Here is a 13,946-nt window from a genome sequence, read left to right as displayed (position 1 = left end):
TCCGCCCGATCACCGGATGTGTACGAGGAGTTCGCCGTCAACAGAGTGTATTGCCGGAGCGTCGTCATCAATGGCGAAGATATCGGCGGTGTGTGTTCAGAAACAGAGAAGACGCCGTCTTTTCCAGAAACAGAGTCGAAGGCGGATGAGGAGTCTAAAAATGCAGTGGTGCTATTGCCGTCGGTTGAACGCCGCGAAACGGTTACAGAAACGGAAAGTCGTTACGTCCCACCGGTTCCTGCAATTACTATAGAGAGTGCTGACGCTGCATTGGTGGAGAAGGAGAAGCGGTACATGAGAACACAGTCGGAGAGGTTTGAGAGGAAGAAGATAAGTAGTACTAAAAGAGTTATGCGACGAAAGGAGACGGATATTTACCGGAAAACTAAGAGTTTCGGCGGGGAAGAGGCGGCAAGACGGTTGGGGTCCGTGGAGGTGTTGGACGACGAGGAGTTCAACCGGAAAATACAGGAATTTATTGTCAAAAACAAGAGGAAGCAGAAGGAAGAGTATGAGAATGAAAGGGTGGAAAGGGAGAGGGAGAGGCGGAGGAAGGAGAAGGAAGACGAAGAGAGGCGGAGGACGGAGGAGTTTAACTGGAAAATAAAGAAGTTCATTGAAGACAAGAAGCAGATTCAGAAAGAAGAGAAGAGGCAAGAGGAAGAAGATTAAAGGAGGAGAAGGAGAAGAACAGAGGGCAGTTACGTTCGCATGGCTTCTTTTACCTCTGCAGTAATTCATTGAGGCTACTTTTACCTTAGCAGTAATTAGTATTTTAATGTTTTACAAGTATTAGCTTTCAAGTCTTAGTACACGGATGCATATTATTATCACTGTCTTTAATCTTAATATTACAATTAAATAAAAGAGTAGTGTCATGCTTACTATCTATTTGTAAATAAAATTGAAATCAAGTTGGACATTTTGATATAAATATATGCTCGATGTTTAATTTTGTGAAATTTCGCCAATTTTGTTATGTTCGACTTTTTCAGTTTATCTCTTATATTTATGCTCTTTTTGTTAAAGAACTGATACTTCAGTTGAATGCAGATAGACCAAATATTCTGAAGGCAACTAAACCAAATGATTATATGTGTTCTCCATGAATATGATAATGAATTAAAAAAGGTGAAATAGTGGTTGTGTTGAATTGGGGTGTATGTACTGTTGTTGACAACTAGCTTAAGGAGGAAAAAATGAGAGATTTTTTAGTGTGTCGGGAACACGGTCGGATATACTAAGTGTAATAATATAATGGGTTGGAAACTTGAAAAAAAAAATTCAACCAATTGTATTCTGACATTTGGTGTACTGGACCATATTTTCGATATACCGAAAATTTCTTGAAGGGAAGGGGATAGAAGTTGAAAAGTGCAAAATAATGGTTCCAAAATTCCATTTCCTTTTGGTCAATGGTGATGTTGATACGTATTTGCGTTTTGTTTACATGACAATGAATTGATAATACTCTTCTATATATTCACTTAATAACATTTGTACTCTCATGTGCCTACATTTTTACAATCCTAGTTTTGAGACGTGACAGAAAAATGGTTTCGCAGCAAAAAATTGAAAATCCAAGCTCTTTGCTATATAATCGTCACATGGATCAGCCAAAAATGACACAAAGACATGTTTAAGGAGAATATGTTGAATTGTTTTTTATTCTCTTCTTAAAAAGGAAACCAGTTGGTGGTTTCATCATAACAATCCACTATTTCAGAAGTCAGGAAGACTCACATAGAATAGGGTAATGCTAGGGAGACTAAATTTTGAAAACTAAATGATATGGAAGTTGATGTTTGGATTATTACTAAGTGTTGATTAACGTATTTATTTCTTATTGGTGTACATCTTGTAGTTTATAAAGTCTTCCTAGCATTAACCCAGAGAATACGTTGAATTGTTTTTTTTTAACACATGCTATTATCTACATAAAGGCGAGATGAGTGGACTTAGCCTCACAATGGGCTAGCAATAATGTGGTTTAAATTCGCATTTGGCGAGAATCAAACCTAAGACCTCTCACTTTCAAGTGAAGAAGAATACTACTAGACCGTAGTACTAATTGGCGAGAATACAATGAATTGTTGATTATTTGTAATGATCAGGAACATGCTACTTGATAGTATTATTATTATTAAGTTATTTTTCTGTTTAAATATATTTTTACTAAGGCAACTCGAGCAAAATTTGGCTTAGTTTGTGGCGAATAATGTATTTTGGGGAAAAAATAATAGTTTTAAATAAAAATAAAGAAAGGAAAGAAACAAACTGGGAAGTGGGCACTCGGAAATCCCTATGGATTGATGACAGGTTGTGCCTGTTGTGTTGTGTTGGTATTTGCTTGATGAGGTGGTGAGGAGGGAGGTTTTGTCATTTTTTTTCCCGCATGCTTGGAATGTAAGATTAATACGTTTTGCTTCACCAAAACTAAGGGATTAGACTGATTAGTCAACTCTTCTGCATGCTTTGTGCCATTATCTTCTCCCTTCCGATTGGAGAGATTTTTATGTGTGCCCGAAATATAGGTATATACGTTACATGTTATTCTATAAATTAAACTATGGATGAGAATAATTGCCTCATGTCTTCCATTTAGGTCTCTTATGGTTATGTTCACACTAATTGTTTGTCTGTCTCTTGCAAAGTTACTCACACTTTTGCGATTATAATTTATTAGTTCATTGCGTTTACAAAATCGGCTATTACACTATTTAATTGTCATGTGTATTTATGACACAGCATGAAGCTAAAGAATTACAAGCATAACTCTTTGAAGAATTAAAAGTCTGGAATTCACCAGTAATGAGAGAAATCTCAAAGGGATTGTTTGATTATTGATTGAAATATGATTACAATACGAAGTGCCCAATGACTTAAATAACCTATTTACAACACCTTGGAACAACTCAAATTTCTTAGGAATTTAAACGAAAGGAAAACAACATAATTTATTACAGAAGCTCGGCCAAAATCCATCATACATCACATTAAATCGAAGCTCGGACGCTAAATCTGCAAATTCTCACTACGTCTCTTCATCTTCCATCAGTCCATTTACTCTTCAATCCAGTCAGCAATTTGTTCTACATCAGTTATTAATACATATAGAATTGGAACAGTTTGAGTTTCCCTTTGAAATTTGTAACGACAAATGCTTAAACATCAAGAATCAAATCAACAAGGGACGGCTAGTTAGTCAATTTCCATTTCCTTCTATATTTCTAAAATCTCTAATTATTTCTTTCTCCCACATATTTGTCACATCAACATGGCCCCTTTTTAATTTCATAAGAGGAAGATGGGAGACAACTCTACACAATGGTCAATTGCCATACGAAAACGGCGACGGAACCACAGTGACTGAGCTGTGTGGAATGAAGAGAAGCAAATAATTAAACCCCAGGACAACGATATTATTGATCCAGCAAATTAAACACAGAGACAACTACATTATAAAATCAAATATTTTATCCAAGTTTATACAGCCAAACATTATCCGTTTCAGATCAATAATGTTGGTTTTATTTAACGTTTTGTTGCTGTCTTCAAATAATGAATCCACAGACATGTAAATCGTGTTTTGGAGATGATCTGGGTGGTCCAATATGTTACACAGGTGTCCTGTATCCCAATCATGTAGTATAGAAAAAATACTTTAATTCCACGAGTATTTTTCTTGTCGAAGTTAAATTCATAGGGTTAGTGCCATTTGTACGGATGGAGGCCACACAAAATAATTGAAGGAGATGTTCTACTAAAAATATGAAACGTATAACACCACGAGTGTAGGTGGTGCTGGATGGTGGACTTGCTACCTAGTGCCCAGCGAATAAATAAAAACAACTTAAAAAGTCTTGAAAGAGAAAGGAAAATTGTTGTTACGTGCCCTTACAATAAACGAGAAAAGCTGCTTATTGCTTTTGGATTTTGGCTTTTGTTGTTCCAGAAGACAAATATCAAGTGGATAAGAGGAAACTGCTTCATTGTAAAGAAGCCTCCCCTCAATGATTTAAGTCCTAACAAATACGAGTTGTACTAATCCTTCCACAACTCCGCACCAAAACTCTAATTATTTTGTGCAACCACCACTAAATAACAAACTCCTCCTTCTCCTCCCTTTCATTTTTTTTTCTGCTTCAATAGGTCTCCTAAACCACTCAAAATAAACGAGGGGAGAAAAATAAAAGCAAGTATGTGAGAAAAAGGAATTTGGTTAATGGAAATTAAAAGTTCATTTATAGAATAAAATTCATATTCTCTGTATAAATAAACGTGTCCTACGCTTCTTTTTTTTTCCAGTTTTTATTAGGCTTAAATATCAAAATGGTCTTTTTGCTTTAACTCTTTAATCAATTTAATTCTCATGTTTTAAATTTAGCCTATTTAGTCTTTGTATTGTACACTGTTATGTAATCCATCCTGTTATCTTAGCGTTTAATAATTCATTTAAAAAAATTAAAAACTCTAATTACATAAAGAAATAAACTCCAATTAAAAAAATGATAAGATTTTTGTCAAAAATTAAAAAGTTCAGATATGAAACAATCTAAAAATCTTCATAACCATGAGGGGTATGGGAGAAGGGAGATCAGGGAAGTGGTGCAGATTGGAAAGGGATCCTCTCCGGATCCCTTCTTCCTAATCCACCAAGTTCGGTGATCTGGGCCGTTGAAATTTGATCTAACAGCTACAAACAGGGGCCCACTTTTAAAGTTATAATAACTTTAACCGTTAGATCAAATTTCAACGGCTCGGATTCCCGGACTTGGTAAATTAGGAGAAAGGGATCCAAAATTTCCGTGCAGATTGATGTTATGAAGATGGCACGGATGGGGAAGGGTGATCGACGCGCCGTCGTCTTGGGAACCGTTGGGTGAAGATTTACTAGAGGGAGTGTGGGTGGTTGCTAGGATAATTCACGGTAATTGGGTGTTGCCTTGGGTGTGCTCCATGGTGGAGATGCTGAGGTTTGAAAATTTTCTTTTGCTTTTGAGTTCTTTTGTTTTTCTTATCTTTTATTTTTATTTGTTAGCCAATTCGAAACATATTTATAAAAAATTTAACAGTAACTGGATGAAAAGTATTAAATTGACTAACTTAAGTGAAACATGATGACTACATTGGCTAAATTGAAAACCCGAGGACCAAATCAACCGAAGAGGTGTAACACATGGACCATTTCAACATTTAAGCCTCCTTTATCAAACAATTAATCCTCTCAAATTCTTGGTGAAGTAGCCGGATTATACATATTATTCTCTCATATATTTCAGTCAAAACAGGGGAAAAAAGTTGGTGATAAAAGAAAATTTAGGGTTTTAATTACAAGGCCACACACTAGATTGCATTAAGTTGGAGAGGCATATGTGTCTAAGTCAACATCATGAACAAGAATGCGTCCTAAAGATATATATAGATATAAAATCCATGTTCTCAAAACCAAAATTCTGGCCCCAGCTAATTAAAATTTGGGATTAACCCAAATGCCAAATCTTTATACTAAGATTTTTCAAGTGTCAATGTTACAGATCATGTACATGAATGATGAATTGTTTTATTAGGTTATGCTTGTTGAATGAGAAATTAGTTAAATCACTTTCAATGTCATTGTCTGAATTTTAAATAACTTGGATTCCTTAGTTTATTTAGAGCTGATCAAAATGATAGGGAAAATAAAGAGTGAATTTAGATGTTTAATTGGTAGTTATTGCATTGGGGGAAAACAATTATGCCAATACACTATATATAATGCGATTTTGATTCTCACCGATTTTTTTCTCCTCTAACAACTATTTAACCTACTAATTTTATCGTTTGAAAGAAAAAAAAAAAAAAAAGAGTAGGCGTTGAATTGATGGAGAGCTTCTCAGAAGAGGAGTTTTTTTTTTTTTTTTTTTTCTGTGTCCAATTTCGTTTTCGTCAGGGTGTAGGTTTTATTACTGTGTCCAATTCCAAATGGGTTGAGCTTTTGCTCCATGAATCAAGTTGAATTGAAATATATATATATATATATATATATATATATATATATATATATATATATATATATGGATATTGAAACGATGCCTTCATCTTGAATATTCTTATACATTAAAGCTGAATATGTTCCTAATGGTAATTTTAAATACAGTGTTAAGCTAACTACCCAACATTCAACAAGCAGAAAAAGTCTGGACCTTGAGATTTTAATCGACATGGAATCAGCTAGGCATCTTATTGCTGATATCTGGGGGTATAATTCTCAGCGATACAGGTCACGGTTACCGGACAACCACTTTTTAATTTTGAGAAGAGCCCCCATTTTTCAATACTGGAGTCTGCGTCAATCACCTTCCACCTGGATAAGGTTTTACATCAGTTAAGAGTTTGTAAATAATCATCTATATTTGTCAATATAATTATGAATTTTGGCATTCCACGTTGATTAATTACTGAATTCTAGCTTGAAACCCTGGCCTCAAATTCAATGATCGATATCAAAAAAGAAGAGAAAAAAAAGTGAGATGCGACCTGTAAGTAGTGGTGAGGCGGTGGAGAAAGACCAGCATCATGGCCTTGGCCATGTTCATCCCCAGGCATGTCCTCCCTCCCATCCCAAAAGCTAAGAAGCTGTATGGTACTTTTGACTCATCCTGCATGCATGCATGCGGTTTATCACAAAGTCGAATTCAGTGAGTTGCAACTTTTAATCATGTACGCATGTTTTAACTTAATTTTAACAAGAAATTAATTGAATGAGGTGAATTATATCCATGCATACGTACGTCAAACCTAGACGGATTGAACTTGTTGGGATCAGTGTAGACCGTAGGATCAAGGTGTACTGATTTAGCATCAACGTTCACATTCCACCCTCTCTTGATCTTAAATCCTAATGCACCCACAGAAACAAAAATCAATCAACAAGTTGCATACACAGACAGACAGAGAGGGAAAATAAATGAAACAAACATATTTTGTTCAGAGCTCAAACCTTCCATCTCGCAGTCCTCGAGAGCTAGTCTTGGAAACCATGGCACGACAGAAGCCAACCTTAGGGATTCTTTTACCACCTAATTGACACACCCAACTCATTTGTTCAATCAATTAATAAACGAAGTATGTCAAGAAACATGTTGTTTTTAAGAGTTGCGAGTCTTCAAGAACGGGCATAGGACCATCTGATCAATTGGCATTAGTCTCCACTCTAAAGAGGTCCACATGTGTAGTCTCTTGTAGACGATAGTTATTGATAAAAGAACAAAAAAAAAAAAAGTCTTCAAGAAAGTTGTTTCTAGGTTTGTTAAATAACACAAATGTCAAAAGTGAAGTGAGTTTTGTTGATTAATAGTACCTTAGCAGCAAACGGCATGTCGTTAATGCTCTCCAGTGTTAGAAATGACTTTGAAGAAGTTTTTCTCGCCAAGTCAAGTTGTTCTTTCTGTTTCAATCAACAAAAAAAAGTGGCATATTATTCAATAATACAACTATAAACAAAATTAATAAGAGAAAGCGAAGCTTTAACTCTGACTTACCATAAGAGTGGGAAGCACTTCTGGGTTCTCGTCTAAGAATTTGATCATCCATGTCATTGCACTGGCTGTTGTATCCTGACCTGCAATGATCATGGTTAATATATTGTCTTTTATCTCTTCATCTGTTAGCTGCCGGGCAGTAGTGCCTGTTTCACCACATGCTTTTTCATCCTCTGTCAAAAGCCGCTGTAAAAGATCTTCACTCTTAACTTCTAACCCTTTTCTCCTTTCACTCATTGCATCCCCAATTATTCCCATGATTTTCTTTCTAGCCTGAATCATACAGTTAGAGCCTGGTTAGGTTTTGAAAATTTAGGCGTAGAAGCCCATAAAGATAAATATAAAGCCCAATTATGAGATATTTTGGGCCTTTTTTATATTTATTTTTTGAGGACTGAAGAGCAGTGCCCGAGCAAATATTTCTTGTGTAGGGGACTCTCTCACATACATAGAAAATTTGAACTCAAAACATGAGAGATTGAAGTAATTTGCATAAAAATTAAAAGACCCTAATTTCAATAAAGAGAACTAAAAATGTTGTACAAACCCAGGAACTCAAATATGAGGTAAAGAGTACCAAGAATTTTTTTTTAAAATATAACTTAAAGCCAAAGAAAAGTTGATAAAATGAGAAGGGGAAGTGAAGACTGCACTTTTATAAGAGGGATGAAGAGAAAAATAAGGTTGGCCTGGAATGGAAAATAATTAGATTGAGAAAACACTTGAAAAGGGTATTAGTGTTAAGACCCAAACTCTACTTCCTCATATGTTGTATACAATTCCTCAGTATTACATTTAACAACAAAACAACAACCAACCTTCTTCTTACAACTCTCTCCTTATATACTAACTCCCACCTGCTGTGCAAGCAGTCTCCCTAACTGTCTAACTGATTACACTTCCACCCAATTCTAACAACAATTCTAACAATCTTATCAGATAGCTATCCATCTTGGCCGTACACTTGGACAACCTAGATGGTGCCACTTGACATCCTAACAATACCCCCCTTCAAACTGAACTTAAAAGTGTAACACAGTGCGTACATTTTGAGAAAGGATTACACAGAGCTTTACAAATGTACAATATCTGGAAATTTGGATTTGAGTTCATGGTAGTTCTCCCACGTAGCATCTTCTGTGGTGTGATTCTGCCACTGCACTAGTACTTCTGAAACAGCAGTGTGACCCTTCTTCATCAGTCGTCTATCCAAAATAGCCGTTGGGACATCCTGTAATATGCCAGATTCAGTGATAACCGGTAGGTGCACAGAAGGTTGCACATGATCACCCAGATGCTTTTTGAGACAAGAAACATGGAAAACAGGATGGAGTTTTGAAGTCTCCGGTAATTTCAACTTATATGCCACTGGTCCCAGCTTTGCCAAAATTTCGAAAGGCCTATAAAAACGGGGCTGCAGTTTGTGAACTGAGTGAGAGGATAAGGACATGAATTGATAAGGGACAAGCCGGAGGTACACCCAATCTCCCACCTCAAAAACCCTCTCAGTTCGCTTTTTATCACTTTGAACCTTCATCCGATTTTGGGCAGCCTGCAAATTAGCTTTCAATACGGCTAACACTCGATTTCGTTCTTGTAAAGCTTGATCAACTGAAGCAACCTTAGTGGTGCCACTGTCATAAAATGAGACAAGTGGAGGTGGCTGGCCATAAACGATTTCATATGGAGTCATCTTTGTAGCAGTGTGATATCCTGTGTTATAACTCCATTCCGCCCAAGACAACCATATAGCCCATCTTCTTGGTTGTAGACTGCAGAAACATCTCAAATATGTCTCAAGGCATCTATTGAGAACCTCAGTTTGTCCATTTGTTTGAGGATGGTAGCTCGAGCTAAAACACAATTTAGAGCCTTGAATCGTGAAGAACTCCTTCCAAAATTTGCTCATGAAGACCGGATCTCTATCACTAATAATAGAATTAGGCATCCCATGCAATTTGAATATGTGATCCACAAACAGTTGAGCAATCATAGTGGCAGAATAAGGATGAGCAATAGCCAAGAAGTGAGCATACTTAGATAAACGATCAATCACCACCCATATTACAGTTTTCCCTTTACAAGGAGGCAATCCCACAATGAAATCCATAGAAATGTCAGCCCAAATTTTAGTAGGAATAGGAAGTGGTTGGAGTAATCCAGGAGGTGAAATTGTCTCATACTTGTTCTGTTGACAAATGGAGCAACTAGACACCATGTCTTTAATGTATTTCTTCATACCTTCCCAGTAAAAAGATCTAGAGATCTGCTTGTATGTTTTGAGAAAGCCTTCATGGCCAGCAATAGGACTCAATTGATGTTCCCCAAAAATTTTGTCTCGCCAACAACTTTGAGGACTTATAACAATTCTGTGCTTGAACTTCAAAAACTCATTATCCAATTGATATCTGAGATTTCCCACAATATCCGTAGCTGCAGGGTTGTTGAAGACCTCCTGGATTTTGTGCAGTATCCAAGGATCCTTCTCCACATGTCTTCGCAGTTCGTCCATTCACTGAGAATAAAGGTATGAAATTGCCAAACATTCAACAGGATCTAAGAATTCCAATGCAGCCAATTCAGTACTCGCATGACTCCTGGATAGTGCATCAGCTGCTAGATTATCCTCAATCTAGTGCAAAGAAGAACTATGACTGGAAATGCAAAATGTTTGAGAACCCTTGGAAAATTTCATGTACATCTTGTCGAAATCCCACAGAATTGGACCAAGCGTTCTCAACCACTGTACTCCAAGGACGATATCGCAGCCCCCAAATGGCATAGCATACAAATCAATTACGCAACTGAATTGTTGAATCTTGACAGAAACTTGGTTCAGAACTCTTTTGGTAGCTACTCGTCCACCATCAGCAATTTTAACATTGAATATATGGCCCGTATCCAACGTATACTTCATTCTCTTAACCAAACTCAGATCAATAAAGTTGTGAGAGCTACCCGAATCAATGAGGATTGTAACTGGACAATTCTTGATAAATCCTTGCACACGCATTGTATTAATGGTAGGGGGTGCAGGAGTGCCAAACAGGGCACATGCAGTAATCTCAGGTTCCTCCGTTTCAACGATATCATTCTCTTCTTTTTCAAAATTATCAAAGTCTTGAACATCTATAAGAAGCAGTTGTTTCTTCTCACACATGTGACCCCTCCCATATTTTTCTTTGCAATGAAAACACAGACCATTCTTGCGACAGTGATCAACTTCTTCGGGGGTTAATCGCCTCACAGAAGGGTTCTTGGGACGAATTTCGAGGGTTGTGGGATGCATTACATTCAATGAAGTAGGTGATCGAAATGTAGGCTGAAATGTAGGAGCTCTATGAAAAGACTTCACCTTTAAATCTGATAGCTTAGCATCAACTTGCTGGGCAAAAGATGCAGCTTCAAGGACATTTCGTGGCTTAAGCAGTTTCACATCATGGCGCAATTCTGCTTTCAATCCCCCAATAAAGCAAGATTTAAGGATCGCAGGACTCATATCCATGGTTCGATTTGACATTTTTCAAAATTCCACGATATAATCCCTGAGAAGACCTGTTTGCTTCAAGTTTACCAAATTTTCAGCACAATCGTCGAATTCCGATGGACCAAATTCTTGACAAAAAACCCTCGTAAAGTCACCCCATGAAGGATATTGAGTGAGACAATTCGCCCAATGGAACCACTGCAGAGCTTCTCCCTCCATATGAAACGATGCCAATTTCACCTTCTTCGAGTCGTCGATAGCAAAGAAATCAAAGTAATGTTCAGACTTATACACCCACCCCAATGGATCGTCAACATCCACAAATATGGGGAAATCCATTCTCAAAAATGGTGGTCGACCAGCATTAGAACCCAAATCTTGGCGATTGTAATTGTGATTAGGGTTCATCCCTCCCGGAAAATTGGGATTCGTCGGAGTCGCCTCAGAAGATTCTCCACACGATCCCCCACTGCCATTCGCTGCAAGTGATTGCAGTTGTAGCAAAATTAATTCTTGACTGGCTTTGATCTCGGCTTTGAGCTCTGATCTGAGATCTTCGATCGTGGTTTCGAGATCTGACAAACGGGTATCCATAGCTTTCCTCGAAGCCTGGCGCGTCATACAACAATGAAGGCTTGAGAGGATCAACGCTGGTTGATACCAAATGTTAAGACCCAAACTCTACTTCCTCATATATTGTATACAATTCCTCAGTATTACATTTAACAACAAAACAACAACCAACCTTCTTCTTACAACTCTCTCCTTATATACTAACTCTCACCTGCTGTGCAAGCAGTCTCCCTAACTGTCTAACTGATTACACTTCCACCCAATTCTAACAACAATTCTAACAATCTTATCAGATAGCTATCCATCTTGGCCGTACACTTGGACAACCTAGATGGTGCCACTTGGCATCCTAACAATTAGACTGATATGCAGCACCAACATCTACAATACTAGTAAGGAAAAAAAAGCAGGATGGGCGAGGGACCATTCTGGCCCCTTAGTGGCTCAGCCAAGGGAGGAAGGATTCGAACGCGTAGTTGAATATAGTATTTTACCTGAAGTCCTTTGTAAAACCTAGTCCTAGGTAACCTCAAGGGGAATGCTAACATTGCTTCACAAACATGAGCCACCTCCTTTTGCAACACCTCTAGTTCGTATCCGCTTTCCACGCTTATCAACATCTTGCACATAGCTTTGCAGGTTATCTGCTCCAAAATGAAATTTACATCAAATACCATATCAAATAGTAATCACAAAAACTAACAAACCATGATCTGTTTTGAAATGCTTTCTGAATGTATAAATTAAAGCACTTTAATATAACCCAAAACGCTTGCAACAATAATAGAAAACGTTAAGTATTAGTAAGTGATTTTTCAAGAAACAATTAATTTTTTATTTTAAAATTTCACATGCTTTAAAGAAAGGCCCTTGTGAATATAAATGATTTCCTTGAAAGTATTCATTCAGTCTTCATTACTCCAAAGGAGGTCATACGGTTATTTCACATGTGGGACAATTTAAGCTGTGTGTGCCCGTGACACAGTTATAGTAAAGGTTTGGAAATTTGATACAGAAATGAAAAATTGCAAAGTTCTGAAGAAATTGCATTATTTGTGTCACCTTGACTGCTTCGTCTTGTATGACCACACAGCTTCTATGCTCCCACCCTCTCATAGCATCAACAATCAGTTCATCAAACTGTTTGATAAAAACTGATAAAGAATTGGTAGAAAACAAGTTGCTTAGTTGCCCACGAATTAGTTTGTGGTGTTGGTGGGAAGCACAGAGGAGGCTTTGATTTCCCACTAGCGCAGCAATAGTTTTCATGTATCTCTTGCTGAATCTCCCCAAGTCATTGTTTAAGACTGCCTTTGCTGAGTCCGTGCTCGAAACGAAAACATGCGTCTCTCCGAATATGTTGGTCCTAAAGCAATTTCCATGCCTGCACTTACAGAAACTACAGTGTTGTAGAATACAAGAATCTCATGTTGAAAAATTGATAAAATTGAATATAACTTAATTATATTGAGCGGTTTCACTTAGAATTACATTTGTACTAAAACTTTTTGTGATGAACCTCACACAGTACAAGTGGCGAGTTACAAATTGGAGAACAATATAATTAGTGTGGACCGTTGGCCCGTTCATTAACAGAAGAAATTATAGAGTAAAGGGTAGATCATGCACTCAAAGAGAGGTATTACCGGAGACGGCGAAGACGGACAAACTCGTAAAACCCTTTGCCACTGTTAATGGAAGCCATGAACTTTAGGGTTTCTCCAATGAATGGTAATCCTCGGCTGCCTGGAGGAATTTCAGCCGTTGATATATCGTGATTTGAGCAGTTCACTGACTTGATAATTTGATAAAGCAGACATGACAAGGCACCTAATACTACTACCACGGCGTAACAACCAAAAGAATAATAAGCTTCTTGTGGCAAACGGGAAGGCATATTTATTCTTCTGCTACCGTGTTGTTCTGCAGATTTTGAGTAATTTGGTAGGTAGAATGGTCTGAAAATTTTATAAAGAACTGAACTCTTGAATTATAAGTGAGAGACATCAACGTACGAGGAAAATTGAATTTTAACGAGTACTTACATGCACTGAGTTTCAACATATATTTGAGTCACAGATAGGTTTAATTCAACCGATTTTAGTGACTCAATTTAAGTTGTTGGATAAAACATGTGTTAACATTGAGTTGTTGCTGGTGTGGAAGAAAAATTGGAGGAAAATTGGGTTGGTGTTTTGGCCGACAGGGTTTGATGCGATTTTGAAATAAGGTCCCAAGGTATAACGACAACCAGAGAATTCACTTAATCGATTTGACCCCTCAAATTTGTGCGCCATCTTTTGTAATTATTGATTTGTGGAAAGGTTTTGGCATGAACGCCATTGAGGGTTGATACTCCATCC

General features: G+C 37.3%; 1 protein-coding gene across 3 annotated transcripts; it reads right to left on the bottom strand.

The window, feature by feature from the left end:
• Positions 1-6,076: 6,076 nt before the first annotated feature.
• On the bottom strand, positions 6,077-13,918 carry LOC126633424 (abscisic acid 8'-hydroxylase 1). 3 transcript variants are annotated; one of them, XM_050304015.1, is made up of 10 exons: positions 13,629-13,918; positions 13,230-13,541; positions 12,646-12,967; positions 12,078-12,227; positions 7,524-7,796; positions 7,343-7,429; positions 6,983-7,061; positions 6,774-6,880; positions 6,520-6,641; positions 6,077-6,346 (listed from the first exon to the last, which is right to left on the bottom strand). In XM_050304015.1, the coding sequence occupies exons 2-10, from the start codon at positions 13,478-13,480 to the stop codon at positions 6,223-6,225; spliced, it is 1,515 nt and encodes a 504-aa protein (XP_050159972.1). In that variant the 5' UTR covers positions 13,481-13,541; positions 13,629-13,918; the 3' UTR covers positions 6,077-6,222. The 3 variants fall into 3 exon arrangements, with proteins under 3 accessions (XP_050159972.1, XP_050159973.1, XP_050159971.1); XM_050304016.1 differs by having other exon boundaries at positions 13,230-13,506; XM_050304014.1 differs by having other exon boundaries at positions 13,230-13,918.
• Positions 13,919-13,946: the final 28 nt, after the last annotated feature.

This window comes from Malus sylvestris, chromosome 8, assembly GCF_916048215.2.
Source record: "Malus sylvestris chromosome 8, drMalSylv7.2, whole genome shotgun sequence".
In the NCBI taxonomy this organism is placed as follows: domain Eukaryota; kingdom Viridiplantae; phylum Streptophyta; class Magnoliopsida; order Rosales; family Rosaceae; genus Malus; species Malus sylvestris.
The sequence above is the reverse complement of the archived record's forward strand: the minus strand, read 5'-3'. Positions and strand labels throughout refer to the sequence as shown.

What these genes read in the sequence shown, in the direction of transcription:
- LOC126633424 (XM_050304014.1), bottom strand. Translation starts at nt 13,480, where the DNA reads ATGCCTTCCCGTTTGCCACAAGAAGCTTATTATTCTTTTGGTTGTTAC. An exon ending in GTCCGTCTTCGCCGTCTCCG is followed by an intron (nt 12,968 to 13,229) that starts GTAATACCTCTC and finishes CTGTAAGTGCAG; the next exon opens with GCATGGAAATTGCTTTAGGA. An exon ending in AAGTGCTTCCCACTCTTATG is followed by an intron (nt 7,430 to 7,523) that starts GTAAGTCAGAGT and finishes TGATTGAAACAG; the next exon opens with AAAGAACAACTTGACTTGGC.